The 14,302-nt window shown below is 43.9% G+C and overlaps 1 protein-coding gene across 8 annotated transcripts in view; it reads left to right on the plus strand.

Moving 5' to 3' along the window:
- ptpn13 (protein tyrosine phosphatase non-receptor type 13) overlaps nt 1–14,302 on the plus strand; it is a 384,832-nt gene that overhangs the window by 369,665 nt on the left and 865 nt on the right. For all 8 annotated transcript variants that reach the window (XM_069926529.1, XM_069926531.1, XM_069926532.1 and 5 more), the window contains 3 exons: nt 4,895–5,232; nt 5,692–5,907; nt 13,804–13,866. In XM_069926529.1, the coding sequence (XP_069782630.1) occupies nt 4,895–5,232; nt 5,692–5,907; nt 13,804–13,866 (617 nt within the window). The remainder of the gene's footprint in view (nt 1–4,894; nt 5,233–5,691; nt 5,908–13,803; nt 13,867–14,302) is intronic.

Below are 14,302 nucleotides of genomic sequence, written 5' to 3' on the forward strand. Positions count from 1 at the left end.
ACCTACCCTCGGTGGAAAAAGCCTATTTACATCTACTCTGTCTATCCCCCTCATAATTTGAAATGCCTCTATCAAATCTCCCCTCATTCTCCTACGCTCCAGGGAATAAAGTCTTCTGCTGATTAACCTTTCCCTGTAACTCAGTTCCTGAAGTCCAGGCAACATCCTAGTAAATCTTCTCTGCACTGGTTCCATCTTATTGATATGTTTCCTGGAGTTGCGTGACCAAAACTGCGCACAATACTCTAAATTTGGCCTCACCAATGTCTTATACAACTTAATCATAACATCCCAGTGTTATGTTTGTTCTTTTAAGAACAACCTTAGGTGGGTTTAACACTTAACCGAGATTCACCAACAACTCCTATGTCTCCTGACATATCCACTTCCGGTTTCTGCCCAGCCATTGTATGCAGGGAAATGTAGTTCTTATATGTCTGTCTTTGGCTTGGCTTCGCGGACGAAGATTTATGGAGGGGGTAAAAGTCCACGTCAGCTGCAGGCTCATTTGTGGCTGACAAGTCCGATGCGGGACAGGCAGACACAGTTGCAGCGGCTGCAGGGGAAAATTGGTTGGTTGGGGTTGGGTGTTGGGTTTTTCCTCCTTTGCCTTTTGTCATAATAACACATCTGTTCCCTTTTTTAAAAAAACACAAACACAATACTATGTCCACATAACAAGGGTAATATACATTCCATGGTCAGTCTCTTTCCACTCAGCACCTTTCAATCAGGTCCTTTTTGGTCTGCTGTGTTTCCACTAGTGCACTGCTTGCATTTCCTGCATTAGACTGAGTGTCTTAGACTTAGTCTCAATATGCTCCTTTTCTTCCTGTGCTGGACCCTTTTGTGTACTGACAGGTGACGTGTCACAGCTATGGTTTGGAGCTTGTTGTCGTAGGTCCACGTGGTTCCTTCTCAGAGGAGTCCCTCCCTCCATCTGGATCTGGTAGGAATATGGATCTATTTCCTCTTGCACATGTCGTGGCAATGCACATGTGCCAGAATTATGATCTCAGATTCGCACTGGAATTCCCGGTTTCAGGACTGGTAGGCTTTTCGTAGTCTTGTCATTATACTGTTTCTGTTTTACTTTCTCTTCCATTTTAGCCTGTTTGACCTTGTGTGCTCCTTTAGGTGCCAACAGATTTTCAGGCATTGGACGGTTGGTCCTTATATGTTAACCCATCAGCATATGGGCTGGAGAAAGGCCATTCTGTAGTGGTTCACTTCTGTAAATCATTAGACTTCTGTGGAAATCCTTTTGTCCATCGCGCTTTCTTCATGAGGCTCTTCACCACCTTTACAGTACTCTCTGCTAGGCCATTAGAGTTTGGGTGATGTGGGCTTAAAGTAAAATGCTGAAACCCCCAAGTATTGGCAAAGGACTCAAATTCACTGCTCGAAAATTGTGAACCTTTGTCTGATACGACTTCACAAGGAACTCCATGCCTTGCCAACACACTTTTCATGAAACCATTAACTGCTTTGTTGGATGTTGACTGCAGTGTTGCTAATATCTGGGTAATTGGAAAAATAGTTTGTTACGACTATATGATTCTTCCCATTATAGTCAAGCAAACCTACTCCAAAGTCAACAAAACTTTGAAGTACAGCTGGTTAGGTACAGGGTGTGGTGTAAGTGGCTCTACTTACTGCTTTGGTTTATAGGTAAGGCATATTTCACATGAAGCAATGGACTAGCTTATGTCTTGGTTCATTCTTGGCTAGTACATCACCTCTATGTTTGCATTTTTCCTCACCAAAATGTCCTTTGTGTATCTTCTGGAGCATTTCCTTGTGTAGCAACACTGGAATGAATCACAACTCTGTTCCCTTTGAAGACTATATATTTCACAACTGACAGTTCATCTCTCCATGCCCAGTAATCCCTAATAACCATTGTGCAATCATTCTTACCTGCTCATCATCTTTTCTCTATGTATCTTAGAGCTCTTTCATTGTTTCATCTGTCTCTGTTGCTTTCCTCATCTGCTCTTTTCTAACCTGGGATACTGGAAGTGAACTGATAATCATATCAACATAGGCTCGTATCTCTGCAATAACCTCTTGGTCGCTCTTATCTTCCTTGTCAACTGCTTGAGACAGAGCATCAGCTGCAAACATGTATTTTCCTGGCATGTAGATCATTTTCACATCGTATCGACATGGGCTGTGCTCTCATGGGACAGTCATTGAGACCAATAGTTTATGGTCTGTCTCCACTTCAAAAGCTTGTCCAAAAATATGGAACCTTTCACATGATAAGTGCTGGCAAGAATCTCTTTCTCTATACATAGTTGGCTTCTGCATACCACAGGTTGCCATGTGTCTTCAAGTTGCTGCTGTAGATATAGATGACAAACAACAATGGGCCCAGCACCAATTCCTGAGGCACACCACTAGACATACGTCTCTAATCTGAGAAACATTCATCCTCCACTACTCTCTGGCTTCTCCTATCCACCCATTGTCAAATCCATTTCACTACTTCACCATGAACACCTCGCATCTGAACCTTCCTGACGAACCTCTCATGTGGGACCTTGTCAAAGGCCTTAATAAAGTCCATGTAGACAACATCCACAATCTTTCCTTCGTCAACCATCCTGGTAACCTCCTCAGAACTCTAAGGTTGGTTAATTACGACCTGCAACGCACAAAGCCATGTTGACTTTCCCTAATCAGCCATGGCTATACAAATTGTAAATCTGATCTCTTAGAATACCTTCCAATAATTTACCAACTACTGACATCAGGCTCACCAGCTTCAAATTTCCAGAGTTAGGTTTGGAGTCTTTTAAGCAACAGAACAACATGAGCTGTTCTGGCACTATCACCGTGGCTAAGGACATTTTAAATATTTCTGCCAGGGCCCCTGCAATTTCTACAGTAGCTTCCCTCAAGGTTGAAGGGAATATCTTGTCAAGCCCCAGGGATTTATCCACTCTTATTTGCTCCAAGGCAGCAGCTTTTCCTCCTCTTTAATCTGTATAGATTCCTTGACCCCACTGCTTGTTTTTCTTACTTCCCACAACTTGGTGTCTCCTGAGTGAATACCGATTGGAAAAAAAAACATTTAAGATCTCTCCAGTTTCTATTAGCTCCATACAAAGCTGTCCACTCTGTACTCTGATCTCAAGGGGACCAATTTTGTTCCTTACTATTCTTTTGCTCTTAATATACATGTAGAAACCCTGAGGATTTTCCTTCACGTTGTCTGCCAAATAAACCTCTAAACCTCTTTTATCCTTCCTGATTTCTTTCTAGAGGTTTTTCTTTTATTTTATATACTCAAGTACTTCATTTTCTCCATGTTGCCTTTACTTGCTATTCACCTTCCGAACCAGATCCCCAATATCCCTTGAAACCCCAAGGTTCCCTATACCATTTTTCTTTGCCTTTAATCCTGACGGGAACATACAAGCTCTGTACTCTCAAAATTTCACCTTTAAAGGTCCTTCACTTATCTCGCACATCCTTGCCTGAAAACAGCACCCCAATTCATGCATTCCAGATCCTTTCTCATTTCCTCAGAATTGGCCTTTCTCCCATTGAGAATCTCAACCTGAGGCCCAGACCTATCCTTCTCCATAATTAACTTGAAACTAATGGCATTATGATCACTGGACCCAAAATGTTCCCCAACACATACTTTCGTCACCTGTCCTGACTTGTTCCCTAATAGGAGTTCCAGTATTACACTCTCTCTAGTTGGTACCCCTAAATATTAGAAACTTTCCTGAACACATTTGACAATCTCCAAGGCATCCAGCCCTTTTACAGTATGGGAGGCTCAGTCAATATGTGGAAAATTAAAATCTCTTACTATCACAGCTTTATATTTCCTCCAGTTGTCTGCTGTCTCTCTACAGATTTGTCATTGTTGACATATTGGACGGTCTATATTACAACCCCATGAATGTGGTCATACCTTTCCAGTTCCTCAGCTCCACCCATTCAGCCTCAATAGACAAGCCCTCTGGTTTGTCATGCCGGAGAACAGCAGTGCTATTTTCCCTGATGAGCAATGCCACTCCACCCCTTTTCATCCCACCCATTTCTATCACGTCTAAAGCAACAGAAGTCCGGAACATTGAGCTGCCAGCCCTGCCCCTTCTGCAACCAAGCTTCAGGTCTGAACCTCTGACATGAAAATGAGGCCTACAGTGCCCAAGGCCCCCTCTCACCCTCAACACCTCACTCATCCCAGTTCTGATACCTGGTACACCTTCAGCCAGTCTCGAGCCAGTCTCTAGCAGTCCGCAGTCTGGTGTGAGTCCTTTGACCATGAGACATCTCCTCTGCTTCTCCTTTTCAGCAGAGAGTGTTCTCCCTTTTACTGGTGCACAGGACCAATCCTCTGCTTCTCTGGAGGCTGCAGCCCCTCGAGGCCACTGCTGGCACAGGCATGTCCATCTTGGACCCAGACCCGTAGGTGAAGGATTTTAAAATAAACCACAATTAGCTCCTTTAATGGGCCTTTGAAAACCTGTACAGAGCTCTTGGTAATAGGACTGGCCGGTGGAACCCTGCAGAGGAGTGCTGTGCCTTTGCTCTCTCCGTGTCTGCACCAGCACAGTGCCGGCAGCGTCGCCATTTTTAAAAATTGAAACGTTTATTTTTTCCCTAGATGTCATCAGATTTGATGAATGTTTCCAGTATTTTCTGTTTTTATTCCCTTCTCCCCCCCCCCCCCTCATTTCTAAAAACCCATAAAACTGACTGGATTTGATGGAAGAATTATGACAATTGTTCACATAACTTTAGGAAAGAATGAATGACTTTTATATTCTTTTACACAATCCACCACTCCATCTCATTGTTGAAGTAGGGCCCCAAATTGAGTAGAATGTGAAAAATAATTATTCAATCATTTGGATTTTAATTGTAGATGATGCCACTCTAGTTCCTCTTGGAGAAGACTGTGGATACATTAATGCCAGCTTTATCAAGATTCCTTTGGAGAAAGATGTCTGCACATATATTGCATGTCAAGGACCACTACCTCACACAGTTGCAGACTTCTGGCAAATGGTTTGGGAACAGGAATCTAACGTCATTGCCATGATGACCCAGGAGGTCGAAGGAGGAAAGGTCAAATGTCAACGGTACTGGCCAGAGGTTCAGGAACAGTCGATGATGATAAACAACAGAATGAATATAATCCTTTGGAAGACTCAACAACTGGAAGAATTTATTATTCGGAAAATAGAGATGAAAGACACCTGGGTATGTGAAAATATGTATCTGAACTATATTGATTTGTTTCTTTAGAATAACACAAAACGGTTTGATATCTGTGGTGATGCACCATGTATCACAAATGCTGGTACAGCTCCTTGCCTTGCAACATTCATTGGTCACGTGGATGGAGGCCAGAAGGACCTGTACCATGCAGTATCTGTAAATTTAATAAAAATTAAATTAAAATTAAGGTGCCAGCTGCTCAATTCTTTAAAACAGAAGCCAGTTGACCCAGATTTCCCTAAACTTCAGTGTATGGGTCTCTACCAGAAGACTGACAGGCCTAAGTTATCTGTATCTGGTGGATATAAGTTTAACACATCTAGTCTTTGGGTCTAAAGGAGTACTGGACCTCACATTTCCATTTGATTACTTGTTACTTCTGGATGGGAATTGTGTTGTATTTTGAATTCTGTGATTAAAGCTATCCGTTTATTTCTACAGAGCAATGAGTCACGACAAGTAACTCACCTGAACTTCACTGCCTGGCCAGACCATGGGACTCCAGGGCAACCAGAACAATTAGTTGATTTCCTTACCTCCTTGAGAAGCATTGAACGTGTGGGCCCCTTAATTACCCACTGCAGTGCAGGAATTGGTCGTTCAGGGACCCTTATTTGTCTAGATGCAGTGCTGGCATGCATCAGTAAAGGTTTTGATGTAAGTATTCCTTTAAAATAGAGCCATAGAAACAGGCCATTCGGCCCATCTAATCCATGCTGAGCTGTTATTCCATCTCGTCCCAGCAACCAGCGCTTGAGCCATAGCCCTCATTCCCATTCATGTATCTATCTAAAGTTGTTTAAATCAAACCTATATCCACTACCATCTGATAGATAATTCTACACACTCACCACCCACTAAGTGAAAATATTCCCCTGAGGTAGGTGTAGAGATTGTGGAGGCATTGGTAATGATCTTCAAGGAATCAATGGATTCTGGTGTGGTTCCGGTGGGACTGGAGGATCGCAAACATCATTCCGCTGTTTACGAAAGGAGCGAGGCAGTAGTAAGAAAATTATAGGCCTATTAAAAACACAATGCTGGAGAAACTCAGCTGGTCAAACAGGGTACTTGGTGAAGCAACGATAAAGATACATAACCGACGTTTCAGGCTTGAGCCCTTCATCGAGGTATGTCCGCAGGTGCAAGAACAAACAAAATGGTAGATGGGAGGGGCGGAGAAGAGCATGGTCCCACAGGCAGGAGGTAATAGGTGGATAAGGGAGGGAGGGCACAGCAGCAAACAGGGAGGAGAGATGACCCTGTGAATGGAGAAGGAAGGAGGAGTAGAAATAAGGAAAAGAAGACAGGGGAAGGGAGGAAGAGTGGAGAGTAATTTAGTAGAAACTGGAGAAGTCGACCTTAATGCCATCTGACTGGAGAGTGACCAGATGGAAAATCAGGTGTTGTTCCTACAACTTAAGGGAGGTTTTGATGGGATAGTACATGAGGCCATGGATAGACATATGATTATGGAGTGTGACACAGAATTAAAATTGTTGGCCATTTGGAGGTCCCTGTCACTGATAAGGACAAAGCAAAGGTTCTCAGCAAAGCCATCTCCCGATCTGCACCCAGACTCTCCGATGTTGAGAAGGGAGCACCAGATGCAGTAGATCACTCCTGTGGATACACAAGTGAAGTGTTGCTTCATTTGAAAGGACTGTTAGGGGCCCATAATTGTGGTGAGGGAGGCAGTGTGGGCGCAGGTGTGGCACTTCCTGTAGCCACAGCGAAGGTGCCATTGGAGGAATTGGCAGGGAGGGATGACTGGATGAGGGAGTCACGGGGAGAGCGGTCCCTACACAAGGCAGAGAGGAGAAGATGTGCCTGGTGGTGGGATCCTGTTGTAGGTTACAGAAATTACAGAGGATAATGTATTGGATGGGAGACTAGTGGGGTAGTAGGTAAGGACAGGGGAATCCTGTATTTATTACATCTAGGGACAGGGGGCAGGGCAGATAAGCAGGAAATGGAGGAGATGTGAGGGCTGAGTTGATAGTGGTGGAAGGGAAGCCATGTTTGTGGAAGAAGGCAGGCATTTCAGATGATCTGGACTAGAAGATCTCCTCTTGAGAACAGATGCCTCTAGACATAACAAACACAGGATTCCCCTTGTCCTTACCTGCCACCCTCCGAGCCTCCATATCCAACACATTATCCTCTGTAATTTCCGCCACCTACAACATGATTCAACACATCTTCCCCTCTCCTCTCCTCTCTGCCTTCTGTAGGGACCACTCCCTCCGTGACTTCTCATCCACTAATCCTTCCCCACCATTTGCACTGCCCCTTTCGTCACCTTCCCCTGCGGCCGCATGAAGTACTATACTTGCACCCACGCTTCCTCTCTCGTCATCATTATGGTCGACAAACAGTCCTTTCAAGTGAAGCAACATGTCACTTGTGTATCTGCAAGGGTCATCCACTGTATACAGTGGTCCCGTTGTGGCCTTCTCTTCGTCGGAGAGACAGGGTGCAGACTGGGATATCATTTAATTGAGCACCTTCACTCTGTCTATATCAGTGACAGGAATCTTTCAGTGGCCAACCACTTCAATTCCACGCCCCACTCCCTTGCTCACATATCTGTTCATGGCCTCATGTACTATCCCACCAAGACCTGATTTCTGTTTGGGCACTCTCCAACTGGATGGCATTAACATTGACTTCTCCAGTTTCTGCATTCTACCTCCATTCCTTTTCCCTTTGTCTTCTTTCTTCCATCTCTCCACCTCCTTCTCTCCATTCACAGGGCCATCACTCCTCCCCCTGCTTGCTGATGTGCTCTCCCTCCCTTATCCACCTATCATTTCCTGCCTTTGGGGCCATGCTCCTCCCCTGCCCTTTGCCCGCTACCATTTTGTTTGGACGTCTGTCAACTGTTTTCCATGCCTTGATGAAGGGCTCAAGTTCTGCATCTTTATCTTTGCTATATAAAGTACCCTGTTTGACCAGCTGAGTTTCTCCAGCATTGTGTTTTTACTTCAACCATAATGTCTGCAGACTTTCATGTTTTACTTATAGATTATTAGCCTGACGTTGGTGGTTGGGAATCTGTTGGAGTCGATTCTCAAGGGAGGTTAAGAAGCACCTAGAGTTACATTAAAAGACAGACCCAAGTCAGCACGGTTTCCTTAAAGGAAAATCATGCCTGACAAACCTATTGCAATTATTTGAGGATATCACAGGTAGGATAGACAGGAGATGCAGTGGATGTTGTGTATTTGGACTTTCAGAAGGCCTCCGACAAGGTGCCACACATAAGGCACTAAACAAGATGAGAGCCCATGGAATTACATGAAGGATACTACCATGGGTAAAGCATTGGCTGATCGGCAGGAAAGAGAAACCAGGAATACCGGTTACCAGTGGTGTTCTGAAGGGACTGCTTTTTACATTGTATAATAATGATTTGGATTATGGAATAGATGGCTTTGTTGCTAAATTTGCAGTTGATACCAAAATAGGTGGTGGGGTGGGTGGTGCTGAGAACACTGAAAGGTTGCAGGGAGACTTGGATAGATTAGGGAAATGGGCAAAGAGGTGGCACATAAAATACAATGTTGGGAAGTGTACTGGCATGCACTTTGGTAGAAGATATAGACAGGTGAACTATTATTTAAATGGGGATAAAATTCAAAATTCCAAGGTGCAAAGGGACTTGGGAGTGTTCATGCAGGATACCCTAAAGATGAACCTGGTTGAGTCACTGGTGAAGAAGGCAAATGCAACATTGGCATTCATTTCTAGAGGGATAGCATATAAGAACAGGGATGTAATGTTGACAATATATCACTATAAAGTACAGTTTTGGGCACCTTATTTGAGAAAAGATTTTCTGGTGTTGGAGATGGTTCAGAGAAGATTTATTAGAATGAAAGGGTTAGCATATAAGGAATGACTACTTGTTGGAGTACGGACAGGTGAGGGGGGACCTCATGGAGGTATTTCAAAGGCTGAAAAGCCTAAACAGAGTAGATGTGGCAAGGATGTTTCCCATGATTTTAGAACAAGAAGGCACAACTTCAGTATAAAAGGGTGTCAATTTATAACAAGAGATGTGGAAATTTTTATTTAGTCACAAAGTTGTGAGTCTGTGGAACTTGTTGCCACAGGCAGCTGTAGAAGTGAGGTTGTTGGGTGTATTTAAGGCAGAGATTAACAGGTATTTGATTAGTCAGGGTATCAAGTGTTACAGGGAGAAAGCCGGGGAGTGGGGCTAAATGGGAGGATGTAGCAGCTCATGATTAGAATAGCAGAGTTGACTCGATGGCCAATAGGCCTCCTTCTGCTCCTATATCTTGTGATGTTGTGATTTCACCATTCACCCTTAACCCTTGTCCTCTAGTTTATATCAAACCTAACCTCATGGGAAAAGCTTACTTGCATTTACCCTATCTATATGCCAAATAATTTTGTATACCTCTATCAAATCTCCCCTCATTCTGTGATTTTCCAGGGAATAAAGTCCCAACCTACACAACGTCTGAGCACAATTGTGATATTTTCCGTGACAAGTAATGCCACTCCTGCCCCTTTCATCCTTCTCCCTCTATTGTATCTGACATAGAACCCCAGAACATTGAGTTGCCAGTCCTGCCCCTCTTGCAACCAAGTCTCACTAATGGCCATAATATCATAATTCCACATGCCAATCAATGTTCTAAGGTTATCCATCTTTTCTGCAATATTCCTTGGATTAAGATAGAAGCATCTCAGTACATTATTTCTATCACATACAACCTTTTGATTCCTGTCCTTTTCTTCAGGCTTAACATCTCATTCCACAACTACATTATCTGCTCTAGCACTCTGGTTCCCATCCTCCTGCCAATGTAGTTTAAACTCCCCAGAGCAGCAGGAGCAAACCTTCTTGCAAGGATATTAGTCCCCCTCCAGTTCAGAGGCAAACTGTCCTATCGGAACAGATCCCACCTTCCCTGGAAGAGAGCCCAATGATCCAGAAATCTGAAGCCCTCCCTCCTGCACTATGTCCTAAGCTACATGCTAAGCTCCATTATCCTCCTACTTCTAACCTCAGCACATGGCACAGGTAGCAATCCTGAGAACACAACCCTGGAGGTCCTGACCTTCAACTTAGCACCTCGTCACCCTTCCTACCCATGTCATTGGTCCTTACTTGGACCATGATGCCTTGTTGCTCATCCTTCTTGAAAATGCCGTGGACTCAATCAGAGACAGCTGGTACCAGGGAGGCACATTGCCATCCCGGAGTCTTGATCTTGTCCACAGAACCTTTTATCTGTCCACTATCTATTGATTTCCCTCTCACTACAGCTCACCTCTTCTCCTCCTTTCCATTTTTAACCACAGGACCAGTCTCCGTGCCAGAAACCTGATCACTGTGGCTTGTGCTTGGTAGGTCGTCCCCCTCAACAGTATCCAAAATAGTATACTTTGTTATTGTGAAAGGAACGGCCACAGGGGTGCCCTGCACTGTCTATTGTCTGCCTGTTCCTTTGCCCTTTCCTGACTTTCACCCATCTACCCTCCTCCTGCCTTCTAGGTGTGATAGTGTCCCTGTAACTCCTGTCTATGAACCCCCCCCCCCCCCCTCAGTCTCCCGAATGATCTGGAGTTCATCTAACTCCAGCTCCAGTTCACTCACAAGGTCTGTATGAAGCTGCAAATAGATGCACCCGCCTGCAAGTGTAGTCATCAGTGTCACTGGTGCAAGACAAGCATAACCCCTGCTTTGTCTGCCATTCCCACTGCTCCCTCTGTGAAATAAGGAAAAACCTTATGTGATCCTGCCTGCCATACCTGTGCCTTCATGCTAAATCCTTTCCTTCTCTCTTTTGGGCTATTGTCACCTGCTAACTCCAGTTCCTCAGCATCTGCTCACCGAAGCCCCTCAAGTTAAAGCCTCTGGGTCCCATACATACACAAACAACTCCTTAGTGGCTGTTCTAATGAGCTTTGCTTCCTATTGCTGCCTGCTCACTGAATCCCGACTCCTGCCCTCTGTTCTAAGTCGGGTGCATGACCTTATTACTGTTTTATGTCACTTCTGTTGACTCTGTCTCCTGACTAAATGCAGATGGAAAAAGTCCTTTTAAGATCTCCCCATTTCTGACCATCACTGGGATTTTCAAGAGGATCAATATTGTCCCTTGCTAGCCTTTTGTTTTTAAATTATCGCAACTTTAGAAACATTTGAAATTTTCCTTCACCTTGCCTTGCTGCCAGAATAACTGTAGATTTCTTTCTTCAGTGTTTTCTTGCACCTTGTACTCCTCAATGACCTCTTTTGCTCCTTGCTCCCTGTACCTCCAATGCACCTCCTTCTGAACCAGAGTTTTAATATTTCTCGAAAGCCAAGGTTCCCTACACCTGTTAGTCTTCCTTTTAATTCTGACAGGAACATACAAACACAGTGCTCTCAAAATGTTACCTTTGCCAGAAAACAACTTGTTCCAATCCACACTTGCCAGATCCTTTCTGACACTTCTAAATTGGGCTTTCTCCAGTTTAGAATCTCACCAGACCTATCCCATCCAATAATTATCTTGAAACTAATGGTATTATAATTACTAGATCCAAAGTGTTCCCTTACACATGCTTATGTCACCTGTCCTGTCTCATTCCCTAAAATAGAGGATCCAGTATTTCAGCCTTTCTAGTTGGGACAGTGGGACAGTGTGTTCCGAATTTCAGATTTTTCTGGATTTCGGAAAGCCTCCCCCAAGCGCCGGCCGCCTCCCCCAAGCGCCGACCGCCCAGCCACCTCCCCCAGTGCCAGCCACCTCCCCCAAGCCCCGGCCGCCTCTCTTCCCACTTACCGGATTTTGGAGCTTTCCAGTTTTTAGATGTCCGAATAAAGGATTGTGTACCTGTATATTAACTAAGATAACTTTCTTGAACACATTTGACAAACTCTAAGCCATCCAGCCCTTTTACAGTATTGGAGTCCCAGTCAATGAGTGAAAATTTAAAATCAATTGCAATCACAACTACATCCTTAGTAGATGAACCCTCTACTCTGTCCTGTCTAAGCACTGCTGTGGCAGTTTCCCTGATGAGCATCCACCCCTTTTAATCTCCCCCCTCTGTCACGTCTGAAACAACAGAACCCTGGAACATTGAGCTGTTAGACCTTCCCCTCCTGCAACCAAGTCTGAACCAATGGCCACAATGTCATAATTCCACGCGCCAATCCACACTCTAAGCTTATCCACCTTTTCCACAGTGCTCCTTGCATTAAAAGAGATGCAGCTCAGAACATTATTCCCAACATGGTCGACCTTTCAATGTCAGTCTTGTTTGCAGATTTAACACTATCTAACTATTTAACACTCCACTATTTGCATTGGTGCTCTGCTTCCCATTCCCCAACAAATCTAGTTTAAACCCTTCAGAGCAGCACCAGCAAACCTACCTACAAGGATATTAGTCCCCTTCTAGTTCAGATGCAAACCATCTTGTAGGAACAAGTCCCACTTTCCCTGGAAGAAAGCCCAATGATCCAGAAATCTAAAGCCCTCCCTCCTGCTCCATCTCCTTAGCCACATGTAAAGCTGCATTATCTTCCTATTTCTAACCTCACGACCACATGGCACAGGTAGCAATCCTGAGATCACAACCCCAGAGGTCCTGACCTTCAACTTCGCGCTTAACTTCCCTAAACTGACTTTGCAAGACCTTCTCACCTTCTTACCCACATCATTGGTACCAACATAAACCATGACATCAAGCTGCTCACCCTCCCACTTCAGAATGGAGTGGCAAAACATGGATAGGAAAAATTTGGAAGCGTATGGACAGGCAAACGAACTAGCTTGGGTCAGCAAGGATGAGTTGTGCTGAAGGGCCTGTTTCCATGCTGTGAAAAATTAAATTTAGACATACAGCACGGTAACAGGCTATTTCAGCCCATCGTACCTAATTTATGTCCCATTAACCTACACCCACGGTATGTTTTGAATGGTGAGAGGAAACCAGAGCCCCCGGGGAAAACCCACATAGACACAAGGAGAACATACTTGTGTATGGGACTGGTCCAGTCCCAATGGCTGGCACTGTAAAGGCGTTGTGCTAACTGCTAAGCCAACCTTGCCACCCTCTTCAGATTTGTATGACTCTACCTCAATACAATTTCATAATTACATTGATCAGATAGAAGGATATTGTAATGTTAAAATACAAGGAGTGGAAGGTTCTTGTGTTAAAAGTCACTGTTAAAATTATGGGAAGTCTCTTATCTGTACTTGTCATCCACACATTCTCAACATAATTTTGGCAACAATGCACAGTAATAGCATACTGGAAAATAGACTGAAAAACACACAAATCCATTGCTATAGGAGATTTTGGGTTCTCACATCAGACCACTAATGGACTGTAGTGTATAGCCATGATGGTTGTGCACCCCCTCCCCCCCAACCCAATGACAGAATGTTAATTTTTTTTGTGTGTGTGAGAAGCTAGACTTGGTTCACCATGAAAACAAAAGGGCTCAGCCCCTCCAAGCAACTTTGTTTTTATTGGGTTGGTTTAGACTTTCTAACTGTTCTTTTTGTTTGCTGACAGTTTGATATTTCCCACGTTGTAAAAGCCATGAGAATCCAACGACAAGGGATGGTCCAGACTGAGGTGAGGAGAACAAAGATCAGATATCTCTCGACTTAGGTTGTAAGAACACATTCAACCGACTGAAAACTCAAAAGTCGACATGGTATTCCCATTAGTCTCAATATAAAATTTCGGAAGCATTTCAGAGTTCTAAATTCAATCAAAAAAACTCATGCATTTAAAAAATACACATTTAATCTGAAAGAATAAAATATTAACAATTCAAAAAATATATAAAATTGTACATAATTGAAAGACCATGAAAATTTTAAGAAATATCCCCAGTCTTAAGCCTGCTAATTCTCTATTCCCCAGCCCTACTCGTTGCAAACCTTTTTCCCCCACTCATACCCACAAACCTCTGTCTCTCACTCACCATCTCTCTCTCACTCTCTCCCTCCCTCTCTCTCTCTCCCTGTTGCTCAGGACAGCCCTTTCTTTCTCACTTATAACTGGC

The sequence above is a fragment of the Narcine bancroftii genome, chromosome 3 (assembly GCF_036971445.1).
Source record: "Narcine bancroftii isolate sNarBan1 chromosome 3, sNarBan1.hap1, whole genome shotgun sequence".
In the NCBI taxonomy this organism is placed as follows: domain Eukaryota; kingdom Metazoa; phylum Chordata; class Chondrichthyes; order Torpediniformes; family Narcinidae; genus Narcine; species Narcine bancroftii.